Here is a 12,747-nt window from a genome sequence, read left to right on the forward strand (position 1 = left end):
GCCAAACTAATTCCCATATCCTGCTGTGGCCAATTACATTGACCCTCGGACGACCATCACCAACGTTGTGGAGAGGAACCGCACCACAAACCATACCGGCGATGTAGATTACCAATCTTAAAGTGGATTACATTTGATTTAAACAGTTTCAAAAGATACTACTCTGATCATGTTCCTTCCCTCTATACTCCACAAGGAAGTAAAAGACTTTCATCAAAGGTGAAGGACATATGATAAAATTATTATTTTACGCCAGTTCACACTCGGGAAGGAAAATTGCGGAGAGGGAGGAAACGCACCGCAATCTATAACATCGTTATTGATGGCCGCTATTAAAGTGGATTACAGTTGTCAATTAACAGTTTCGAAAGATACTACTCTGATCATGTTCCCTCCCTCAATACTCCACAAGGAAGTAAAGAACGTTCATCAAAGGTGAAGGACATATGATAAAATCATTATCCTACGCCAACTTCACGCTCAGGAAGGAACATCAAATCTCGTCATCGTAGTAGGCGAGACCGTAGTTTTAGAAATGCATTTCTCAAGTTGAGGACTATAGAAATGATCCCTGAAAGTATAGTCTTAACTCAAACATGGGCCGCGGCGGGAAGTCATCTGCGAGTGTACCTTTTTTACCCAGAGGTGTGTGCTTTTGTCCAAATTCACTACACCACGACAAGTAAAAAGACAAATTGGAGAAACATTCTAGACTGGTCAAGACGACTTAAAACAGTTTGGATGTGGATAAGTTGACCAGTTTTCTAGTCCCGGCATGCTTTGCGAGATCTGGTTTGCGTTCATTTAAAAAAAAAAAAAAAAAATTGCGTATTGTTTAAGAAAAACGCTTTCCTCAAATTTTGGCGGAATTAAAAAAAAAAACAATGACAAGATGATCATGCGTTTGTGTTTATCATCAGTGGTTGGAATTTGTTTATACGTCAAAGAAGCAACATCGCCGTACGTCTGTTATAAAGTTCCGGCAAAACGTCGGAAAGGAGAAAGGTTCCGCATTAGACACGTACATGTATTGTAAGTGTAATTCCAATCAAAGACGTTTACCACCCAAAACCAAAATATACAACATTACACACCTCAGCAACGCTTAAAAGAAACATAATATGACTTTCAATGTAAAATTGGAGACACTATTTAACTTTCCTCACGGCAGTTCGAGCGCTGGGCTTGACTTGCAGTTAGCTTCTGTGCCACTTGGGGGCAGCCTTTTGAATTTACGACCAGTTGACCGGTCTTTACCTAATTAGCGTTCTAATTGTTTAATAGTGCTTGAGAAGAAATGGACAAAACTATGGCAGCGACGCTTTCTTACGCACAAGCAATAACAAGCGCAACACGATGAATGAACAGGAAGAAAGTACAATGGAAACAGGACACACACACACACACACACAAAGTAATTGTTGTAATTAGCAACGCTAGCACTAACGCCCGCCCGTAGTACAAACCTCGCTTGCTCATGAGGTGTCATTTGTTGGATGCAAGTTATTCGGCGAATAATAACTTACCAGTTTACTGCACATGGAAAACATTTAACTCCTCGTGACTACAAATTATAAAGTTAGGTGAGAAAATCCACTGTCCTCCGGCAAAAGCGGTTACATAAGTGTTCATTGCGCATGCGCCAAACAAATTGCGACCTGTTAATTGTCCAAAAAGAATTTCGTTAACGGACTAATTAACCTGGCAGAAAAACGAACAAAAAAATCATAACAATAATATAATAAAATATTATATATATATATATATATATATATATATATATATATATATATATATATATATATATATATATATATATATATATATATATATAAATATATATAAACTGAAGTTTATATATATATATATATATAAACTGAATATAAAAATAAGTGTATATAATGTTATCTATTTAATTTATTTTATTGTTTACATGCAATCTAGGTATTTCGCCACACATTCCATGACAAACACGTAATTACATGAAATGCACATGGAAATTCGGAACAATAGTTATTACATGAAATACAAGTTGGTGACCCCCAATTTACGAGCCGTCATTTGGTTGATGTGTGGCAGTGAAGTCAAGTCAGCCCAATCAGGAGCCATTTTGCTGAGGAAAATATAATGTTTGTTACTAATAGATAAGATCAAACATTGTCGACATATGTTAACCGTAGCCTTACAATTACAGTTAGTTTTCAAATGAACACCTTGAAACTGTTGAGAATTTTTCTTATTCGTTCCAGGCAACAAACACGAATATCAAACTCTTTTGTGTATTCATTTTAAAACTAAAATCAAATAACTAGTAATTTTTCTACTTTTAATAGCTGCTTCCAAATGAGCTCCAGTACATTGTTCAGTTAAGTGTGTTTCAACAGGAAAAAAAGAGAGGAGAGGCAGAGCGAGCTTTAAAAATAACATTGGTTTATAAAACCCAGATATGACAGAATCACCAAAGTGTGTACAGAACTACAAATACATCAGAGAGAGAAACAGTGTTATTTATACACTCAACATATACAAACTACTCAACTGAAGGAAGATGATCTACAAGGAGACATTCATTATCTTATCATCTTACTTTAAAATCACTTTTAGCCACAACTTAGGTTTCTTATCAATGTAGAACATCCATCTAACATCACATTCAGCTAGTCTACAAGGGAACATTACAACAGGGAAGATGATCAACTATGAAGCACTTGTACATCACGGGTGAAGCAAAACAACTGTGTGTCAGAGAAACACATCTCGGAGGTGTGCCACAGGCTTTTCAGCAGTTTCCTCTTCCCTCTGGTGGGTCCAATTGCGTCCATCTACAACAACTCATGCCACAGCCACGATAGCTTCATGCACATTCACTAATGTACACTTAAAAACAAAATCATTCACATTTTTTTTTTAAATACAAATAGGTTCACATGAAAAAGAGTAGGATTAGAACAAACACGTACGCAAACAGAATCAAACAAAGCTACAAAATACTGCTTGTCCAAAATGGCAACATCAATCATGGCTGCTAATATAAATAGACACACCAGGAACAATAAATTAACTTGCATGTATGTACATTGTTGAATGAAAAGCAGCATGCAAGCAAGGCAACTCTGTACAAAAACATTGTGTTGAGGGATGTCTCGTGTATTGGGGGGGAAGAAGGGGGAACGTGACTTTCACTCGAAAGCACATTGCTTCTTGGCCTTTTGGAGTCGACTGGTAGTGCACACTTTTGCCTAGAAACACTATTGTCCTACTACTATGTAGAAATGTCATACAATAGTAGAAAACCGTCACTAGTAACACCAGTTGGCCTTCGTCACTTCACTAGTGCACTGAATGGTTTTACTAGAGAAGACAAAGAATCTACTAGTACATGGAGACCTTAAGATGACAATCAAGGATATGGAATACATTCCTTTTGCACAGATTGGTTTTGGGTCTGACAAGAAATTGAGTAGAAACGTTAGTCCAAAGATTAGAAAAAACATCATTGAGTGGATGCTCACTTAACGAGTAGAAACAAGACATTACCGCCAACGACGACATTACAGTATTAATGCACATCAAAGTATTATATTACAAAGCAACATCCCTCGTTGTGTAAAAGTAGTTTGTATATTAAATGCACTTTTCCTGCAAGTGCCTCCAGTGTTGCGACAGCACTTTTTGAATTTCAACTAAGAACAAAACGACAAACAAACAAAAACAGAAAGAAAACAAGTATAAAATAATCTTCATCGAGGTCAAAGTAGTTGACGTGACTTGATATGCTGCGTGTTAAAGAGTTCTTCCTCTGGTTTGTTTATGGAGCCCCACTACCAGAAATTATGCAGTCGAGATTCCCACATTTGGGGAATTCGCAGGGGTCAGCACGGCCGGAGTGCAATGGTCGAGCCTCACCCTGGGTGAACCACCTTCTTGATCATGGTATCTCCCCTGCCAGGTAAGTATGAGTTGTTTAAGTCGCCGGGCCGAGGTCTTTTCCGCGCACAGCATCTTCACTCAGAGGCTAATTTGCTACAAAGGCGTGAGCACACATATTCAGTGGATGAGACAGCAGTCGCAGAACTGCTAACTTAGTACCTTTAGTCATTACAAAACCAAAGCATTATAAATTAAGTAAAAAAATAGATTCCAAAACATTACCATCATGCTTTGCTTCTTTTTCTACCCAAAATTGCCCCTACCACCACGCCTTTGTTCACCTCCTTAGAGTCGCCATCTAGTGGTGATGGCAGCAACCATAATAAATGAAGTTAAATAACATAGCTGCAAAAACATGCCTCTTTTCACCTGAGTACCCTAGAACTGTATGAATTTGTATTGATGGAAAATCTCCAACATTACCACAGAATGATTTTTTCTGAACAAGTTTTGAAAATGACTTTCTTAAAAAACTGAGAATAATAAAAATGCTGGAGCAATGATAGGAAAATCTCAAGCAAAGAAACACATTTTAAATATGTATTTTAAATCGTTGCGGCCTCTCAAGTCGAATCGTTTCAAATTTAGATCTAAACCCTAACGTGACAATTTCCTGCTTGATGCCGTGAACTAGCAGCGAACGACAGCGACAGTTATCCATGAACTCTTCTTTTGACCAGTAGAGGGGGGTGCACCGTTCCTGGAGGTACTGCAATACCAGGTCGATGCGTGGAGTGGACGGAGCAAGCCCCTATTCCATCTCCCAGTTCCAAAAATCAATTTAATATATGGTCCCCGGATAGGGGACGTATCAGATATTAAACTGATAAGAACAGATACTACACTTGATCTTAGCCAAAAGGCCGAGAAGCGATAACTGCAATCGAGTCTGAGGCAACTACTTCAATCAAGAAACTACCAATTCAAGTTACGGTTACATATATCGACTAATGCTAATGCCACGCACCGACCGCCCAAACAACAACTATGAACAGTTTGGAACGATAATGCGTCACTGTGCCGTTTTCAACCTGTGCATCGAACAAATGGTGGCAGATTTTCGTGTGTTCGCGTATGGTTAGTGTCACGTGGTTCGCGTTGACCCAATAGAATAACGATGAACAACCTGAGCTCCCGATGCCGCGTGGGAAGAGTTTTTAATGACCAACAAAACGAATTTGATGTTTGGATACATTTCGGGACCGAAAGTAAAATAGCTGTTTGATGAACATTTTGACAGAGGGGAAAAAACACGCTCGGACGACCATCACAAACGTTGAGGAGAGGAACCGCACCACAAACCATACCGGCGATGTGAATTACCAGTCTTAAAGTAGACTACATTTGATTTTGACAGTTTCAATAGATACTACTCTGATCATGTTCCCTCCCTCTATACTCCACAAGAAAGCATAGAACGTTCATCAAAGGTGAAGGACATATGATAACATCATTATCCTACGCCAGCTTCACGCTCAGGAAGGAACATCAATTCTCGTCATCGTAGTAAGCGAGACCATTGTTTTAGAAATGCATTTCTCAAGTTGAGGACTATAGAAATGATCCCTGAAAGTATAGTCTTAACTCAACTATGGGCCGCGGCGGGAAGTCATCTGCGAGTGTACCTTTTTTACCCAGAGGTGTGTGCTTTTGTCCAAATTTCACGACACCACAAGTAAAAATTGGATACATTTCGGGACCGAAAGTAGAATAGCTGTTTGACGAACATTTTGACAGAGGGGGAAAAACACGCAGTCCATTTTGCCAAACTAATTCCCATATCCTGCTGTGGCCAATTACATTGACCCTCGGACGACCATCACCAACGTTGTGGAGAGGAACCGCACCACAAACCATACCGGCGATGTAGATTACCAATCTTAAAGTGGATTACATTTGATTTAAACAGTTTCAAAAGATACTACTCTGATCATGTTCCTTCCCTCTATACTCCACAAGGAAGTAAAAGACTTTCATCAAAGGTGAAGGACATATGATAAAATTATTATTTTACGCCAGTTCACACTCGGGAAGGAAAATTGCGGAGAGGGAGGAAACGCACCGCAATCTATAACATCGTTATTGATGGCCGCTATTAAAGTGGATTACAGTTGTCAATTAACAGTTTCGAAAGATACTACTCTGATCATGTTCCCTCCCTCAATACTCCACAAGGAAGTAAAGAACGTTCATCAAAGGTGAAGGACATATGATAAAATCATTATCCTACGCCAACTTCACGCTCAGGAAGGAACATCAAATCTCGTCATCGTAGTAGGCGAGACCGTAGTTTTAGAAATGCATTTCTCAAGTTGAGGACTATAGAAATGATCCCTGAAAGTATAGTCTTAACTCAAACATGGGCCGCGGCGGGAAGTCATCTGCGAGTGTACCTTTTTTACCCAGAGGTGTGTGCTTTTGTCCAAATTCACTACACCACGACAAGTAAAAAGACAAATTGGAGAAACATTCTAGACTGGTCAAGACGACTTAAAACAGTTTGGATGTGGATAAGTTGACCAGTTTTCTAGTCCCGGCATGCTTTGCGAGATCTGGTTTGCGTTCATTTAAAAAAAAAAAAAAAAAATTGCGTATTGTTTAAGAAAAACGCTTTCCTCAAATTTTGGCGGAATTAAAAAAAAAAACAATGACAAGATGATCATGCGTTTGTGTTTATCATCAGTGGTTGGAATTTGTTTATACGTCAAAGAAGCAACATCGCCGTACGTCTGTTATAAAGTTCCGGCAAAACGTCGGAAAGGAGAAAGGTTCCGCATTAGACACGTACATGTATTGTAAGTGTAATTCCAATCAAAGACGTTTACCACCCAAAACCAAAATATACAACATTACACACCTCAGCAACGCTTAAAAGAAACATAATATGACTTTCAATGTAAAATTGGAGACACTATTTAACTTTCCTCACGGCAGTTCGAGCGCTGGGCTTGACTTGCAGTTAGCTTCTGTGCCACTTGGGGGCAGCCTTTTGAATTTACGACCAGTTGACCGGTCTTTACCTAATTAGCGTTCTAATTGTTTAATAGTGCTTGAGAAGAAATGGACAAAACTATGGCAGCGACGCTTTCTTACGCACAAGCAATAACAAGCGCAACACGATGAATGAACAGGAAGAAAGTACAATGGAAACAGGACACACACACACACACACACAAAGTAATTGTTGTAATTAGCAACGCTAGCACTAACGCCCGCCCGTAGTACAAACCTCGCTTGCTCATGAGGTGTCATTTGTTGGATGCAAGTTATTCGGCGAATAATAACTTACCAGTTTACTGCACATGGAAAACATTTAACTCCTCGTGACTACAAATTATAAAGTTAGGTGAGAAAATCCACTGTCCTCCGGCAAAAGCGGTTACATAAGTGTTCATTGCGCATGCGCCAAACAAATTGCGACCTGTTAATTGTCCAAAAAGAATTTCGTTAACGGACTAATTAACCTGGCAGAAAAACGAACAAAAAAATCATAACAATAATATAATAAAATATTATATATATATATATATATATATATATATATATATATATATATATATATATATATATATATATATATATATATATATATAAATATATATAAACTGAAGTTTATATATATATATATATATAAACTGAATATAAAAATAAGTGTATATAATGTTATCTATTTAATTTATTTTATTGTTTACATGCAATCTAGGTATTTCGCCACACATTCCATGACAAACACGTAATTACATGAAATGCACATGGAAATTCGGAACAATAGTTATTACATGAAATACAAGTTGGTGACCCCCAATTTACGAGCCGTCATTTGGTTGATGTGTGGCAGTGAAGTCAAGTCAGCCCAATCAGGAGCCATTTTGCTGAGGAAAATATAATGTTTGTTACTAATAGATAAGATCAAACATTGTCGACATATGTTAACCGTAGCCTTACAATTACAGTTAGTTTTCAAATGAACACCTTGAAACTGTTGAGAATTTTTCTTATTCGTTCCAGGCAACAAACACGAATATCAAACTCTTTTGTGTATTCATTTTAAAACTAAAATCAAATAACTAGTAATTTTTCTACTTTTAATAGCTGCTTCCAAATGAGCTCCAGTACATTGTTCAGTTAAGTGTGTTTCAACAGGAAAAAAAGAGAGGAGAGGCAGAGCGAGCTTTAAAAATAACATTGGTTTATAAAACCCAGATATGACAGAATCACCAAAGTGTGTACAGAACTACAAATACATCAGAGAGAGAAACAGTGTTATTTATACACTCAACATATACAAACTACTCAACTGAAGGAAGATGATCTACAAGGAGACATTCATTATCTTATCATCTTACTTTAAAATCACTTTTAGCCACAACTTAGGTTTCTTATCAATGTAGAACATCCATCTAACATCACATTCAGCTAGTCTACAAGGGAACATTACAACAGGGAAGATGATCAACTATGAAGCACTTGTACATCACGGGTGAAGCAAAACAACTGTGTGTCAGAGAAACACATCTCGGAGGTGTGCCACAGGCTTTTCAGCAGTTTCCTCTTCCCTCTGGTGGGTCCAATTGCGTCCATCTACAACAACTCATGCCACAGCCACGATAGCTTCATGCACATTCACTAATGTACACTTAAAAACAAAATCATTCACATTTTTTTTTTAAATACAAATAGGTTCACATGAAAAAGAGTAGGATTAGAACAAACACGTACGCAAACAGAATCAAACAAAGCTACAAAATACTGCTTGTCCAAAATGGCAACATCAATCATGGCTGCTAATATAAATAGACACACCAGGAACAATAAATTAACTTGCATGTATGTACATTGTTGAATGAAAAGCAGCATGCAAGCAAGGCAACTCTGTACAAAAACATTGTGTTGAGGGATGTCTCGTGTATTGGGGGGGAAGAAGGGGGAACGTGACTTTCACTCGAAAGCACATTGCTTCTTGGCCTTTTGGAGTCGACTGGTAGTGCACACTTTTGCCTAGAAACACTATTGTCCTACTACTATGTAGAAATGTCATACAATAGTAGAAAACCGTCACTAGTAACACCAGTTGGCCTTCGTCACTTCACTAGTGCACTGAATGGTTTTACTAGAGAAGACAAAGAATCTACTAGTACATGGAGACCTTAAGATGACAATCAAGGATATGGAATACATTCCTTTTGCACAGATTGGTTTTGGGTCTGACAAGAAATTGAGTAGAAACGTTAGTCCAAAGATTAGAAAAAACATCATTGAGTGGATGCTCACTTAACGAGTAGAAACAAGACATTACCGCCAACGACGACATTACAGTATTAATGCACATCAAAGTATTATATTACAAAGCAACATCCCTCGTTGTGTAAAAGTAGTTTGTATATTAAATGCACTTTTCCTGCAAGTGCCTCCAGTGTTGCGACAGCACTTTTTGAATTTCAACTAAGAACAAAACGACAAACAAACAAAAACAGAAAGAAAACAAGTATAAAATAATCTTCATCGAGGTCAAAGTAGTTGACGTGACTTGATATGCTGCGTGTTAAAGAGTTCTTCCTCTGGTTTGTTTATGGAGTCTTTTGATTGTTTTTTTGTTTTTGTTGTCCCTGTTGATCCTGCAAGTAGTCTAAAAAGGCATGTAAACAGTCGTCGATGTAACTTGATTAGAAATCAAGCAAAACGTCTCCCGTGCAAGTAACAACAAAAAAAATATGTACCTACAATTTGTTTTCATTTTCATACAAGCAGAAAAAAATGCCGTTTTTTAGGCTTCAAATGAACACAATGGTTTGGAGATACTTGCTTTTTTTGTTGCACAGACAAATGAAAGGATAGAAAAAAGGAAGATAAACTATGGCAGCTTGGTAGGTTAGATTTTCTTTACAAGATGAGTTTAAAATTATATTTGTGCTTCAATTTTCTATCACCACATTATAGTGTGTATGTGTGTGTGTGTGTGTGTGTGTGCGTGTTTACATGAGGATGAGGGAACAAGGTCGAGTCCCTCATTGATTTAGTCACTGAGCAACAAAGCAAATATCTCCAATTTTATAGCTGTTTAAATTGGACAGAAACACTGAAGACATAAAAAACAGGCATCTCCAAATTTTGTGAAATTAAAATAAAAGCATTGTGTTGCGTTGAATTTACTTTTAAAACACAAATATTGGATTTTTCTTTTACCTTTTAGAAGGGAAAAAAATGGGACTACATTCTGGTCAACATCTTTGTTTAAAAAAAATCCACGAATGTGAAAAGACATTCTTGGTGATATTCGTTTGTAAAAAAAATAAAAATTAAAAAAAAAACATTCGGGAATACATTCTCTTCAGTATTTTGGTTTTTAAGTTTAAAAAAATCCATGAAATGTTGACATGCTATACATTCTTCTAAATATTTGTTTAAAGCTGAATACAAAATAAAATCCACAAATTTGGAAATATTTTTATATGCCGCAACAAAAAATCCACAAAAGTTGGAGATACATGCATTTTTCATTTGTTTTTGCTCTTTTTAGATAAAAAGATACGCCTATCGTTACCATGTTTTAAAATTAAATGAGAAAAACCCACCAAGTTTGGACGCTTTCGATAAAGATGGAGATACATGCTTTTCATTGCCAAGTGACATTTTTTGAAAAGGTTTTTAAAGTTTTAGACTAAAGGTTAAAAGGGTGAAGAACGTCCACCCATGTGCATGAGTGTGTATGTGTGTGTGTGTGTGTGTGTAGACAATGTTGCTGCTTGCTGGTGATTCAGCTGAAGGCTTCATCATCCGTATCTTCAATTAGAACCTTGGTGTCCTTTTTGGATCTGCAAAAAAAAAAAAAAAAAAACAATGAATATGAGTCTACTTTTTCAGTCTCATAACAGTCACTGAGTTTTCTCTTCTTACTGAGAAGACAGCAGTGGGCGCCGCAGCGTAAGGCTGTAGGATCTCTTCCAGGTCTTCTTGCCCGAGCGGTTCCGGACACCATCCTCTTGGTCCATCATCTGCTCCAGCAGCGTCTGGTCGTCCGCGTTGAGCGGCGCAACCGAAATATCTCGCACAGCTCGGAACTCGCCACAGTTGTTAAGGTGCTCGTTCTCCAGGCGAAAGAAGTTCCACACAAAACGCCTGCAAAGACGAAGGACAAATGGCGTATGTCGGGACAGCTGTGAACGTAGGAGTCACTCTGTGAGGAGAAAGCCTACCTGAAGACCTCAAGAGGAGCCAGCACGGTGGCCACAATGTCGCCCACCGAGTGAATCTTAGTCATAGTGGTCAAAGAGAGAGAAATTGTCCAGGCAAAACGTAGGATCACATCTTCTAAAATGGCACAGTAGTAGTAGGCCTACAAACAAAAAGGGCTTTGGATTAGACTCATTGTAACTAAACACCTGTCCAGCTCAATATTTATCAATAGTGTAGAAAAGTTATTTTTCATTTCAAAATGAGGTTGGAGAGGATATGAATTTTTTTCCCCACGCATTTAATTCATCTGTATACTTTTGAATTGAATGACTGAACCAACTGTTTTCCAAAATAGTCACATCGAAGGCCTAAATGTTCATCATACGCAGAAAAAAAAATTCAGCTAAAAACTAAATTTCCCATTAATATTTTGCAGTTTGTTATAATGTGTCCTCAGGGCAGTCATTCTCCTGCCACTAGAGGGCGCTTGCATACCGCCAGTCACTGACTTAGTCAATTATGCTATTAGGCTGACTAAGTCAATTATGCTGTTAAGATAACGATGTGTGTGTCTAAGTTTACCTTGTGCGGGTAAACAATCTCTTCTCTGAGGAAGGTGTTTTCTCCGGCCCCTCGGTCAAACAGTCCCCAGTCCATGCGCAGATCCCAGATCAGCGTGTAGAACGAGCTTATGGTGGAGAAGACGATCAGCAGGTAGAAGAACGTGTCGGCGTCAGTGTGGCCTTGCTCTGGAACACACACGAGAGGTACAGTGACCAACCTTTTGTGTCTTTTACCTAATAAAAAGCTCATTCCCTCACTTCAAAATAGTTTTTTTTACTAGTCAATGAAAATACCACATGATGGAGCCAAAGTTCTACTTTTCAATTGGACTTCACTGTTTTGTTGTTCTAGTAACAAGCCACCATAGAGACGGGAGGCCCTCTGCTCCACCGCTGACACTTTCCAGCCCCTGGAGAAGATCGTCTGATGTGATTTGCTCCTTCCTGCCACATGCAAGGCATTTAACCCTTTGCTTTCGATGAAAAGGTTACATAAAGTGAAACGGACAATGATTGCAAGTGCAATAGTGACTAAGGGTGGTCATAGTCAGGGGCAGGATATGAAAGGTTCATAAAAAGTGACAGAGCGTGTTGCAGTTCCTCCAGTTTCTAACTCAGCAACTTCACAGCATCAATCTGTCACTGCTAATGGAAACATCTGTTTCTATGGCAACCCACAGCCACCACAAAGACAATTAAAAAAAAAAAAAAACCCAGAGGTCATACATATCATCAACTATATTAATTCAGGCACTTTCCAGCAAAGTAGTATGTAGATTACTGACGGCACCATAAAACATCTTCATGGGCCGAGTGTGGCTCTGGATTATTAATTTTAGTCAGATAGTGCTTGGGCTTCTCAGTGCTCCGTGAAAGCGTCTTTCATCTTTATTAGTTAACATGCATTTTGAGTGTGCTGTTGCACGTTCTCATCACTGACAAGGGCTCAGCGCATGAAATGAAGTTGTAAAAGCTGTCAACGCAGTCCTCGGTGCTAATCGTGTTCAACCTCGGGCCTCTTTTCTTCCTCTCCTGTTTAACAGCGCATTCAATAAAAATGGACTTCTTATAGCATAATATA

The 12,747-nt window shown here is 38.3% G+C and overlaps 1 protein-coding gene, 4 non-coding genes and 3 pseudogenes across 5 annotated transcripts in view; all 8 read right to left on the bottom strand.

Moving 5' to 3' along the window:
• Positions 1-162: 162 nt before the first annotated feature.
• On the bottom strand, positions 163-280 carry LOC147047073 (small nucleolar RNA U3; annotated as a pseudogene).
• A 93-nt stretch (positions 281-373) lies between these two features.
• Positions 374-587, bottom strand: LOC147047074 (small nucleolar RNA U3). Its single transcript, XR_015068115.1, has one exon. It is a non-coding gene; the product is annotated as a small nucleolar RNA U3 (small nucleolar RNA).
• A 3,223-nt stretch (positions 588-3,810) lies between these two features.
• LOC147047075 (U1 spliceosomal RNA) lies at positions 3,811-3,957 on the bottom strand (annotated as a pseudogene).
• Positions 3,958-4,614: 657 nt separating this feature from the next.
• Positions 4,615-4,805, bottom strand: LOC147047076 (U2 spliceosomal RNA). Its single transcript, XR_015068111.1, has one exon. It is a non-coding gene; the product is annotated as a U2 spliceosomal RNA (small nuclear RNA).
• A 493-nt stretch (positions 4,806-5,298) lies between these two features.
• On the bottom strand, positions 5,299-5,512 carry LOC147047077 (small nucleolar RNA U3). The gene has a single exon (XR_015068060.1). It is a non-coding gene; the product is annotated as a small nucleolar RNA U3 (small nucleolar RNA).
• A 343-nt stretch (positions 5,513-5,855) lies between these two features.
• Positions 5,856-5,973, bottom strand: LOC147047078 (small nucleolar RNA U3; annotated as a pseudogene).
• Positions 5,974-6,066: 93 nt separating this feature from the next.
• LOC147047079 (small nucleolar RNA U3) lies at positions 6,067-6,280 on the bottom strand. Its single transcript, XR_015068116.1, has one exon. It is a non-coding gene; the product is annotated as a small nucleolar RNA U3 (small nucleolar RNA).
• Positions 6,281-8,058: 1,778 nt separating this feature from the next.
• The window catches only part of xpr1a (xenotropic and polytropic retrovirus receptor 1a), a 35,710-nt gene continuing 31,021 nt past the window's right edge, over positions 8,059-12,747 (bottom strand). The window contains exons 12-15 of the mRNA XM_085928529.1: positions 11,686-11,852; positions 11,124-11,263; positions 10,825-11,046; positions 8,059-10,742 (exon numbers count right to left, since the gene is read on the bottom strand). Of these exons, the coding sequence (XP_085784655.1) occupies positions 10,685-10,742; positions 10,825-11,046; positions 11,124-11,263; positions 11,686-11,852 (587 nt within the window). The 3' untranslated portion in view covers positions 8,059-10,684. The remainder of the gene's footprint in view (positions 10,743-10,824; positions 11,047-11,123; positions 11,264-11,685; positions 11,853-12,747) is intronic.

This window comes from Syngnathus leptorhynchus, chromosome 13, assembly GCF_054491065.1.
Source record: "Syngnathus leptorhynchus isolate UIUO chromosome 13, UIUO_Slep, whole genome shotgun sequence".
Taxonomy (NCBI): Eukaryota; Metazoa; Chordata; class Actinopteri; order Syngnathiformes; family Syngnathidae; genus Syngnathus; species Syngnathus leptorhynchus.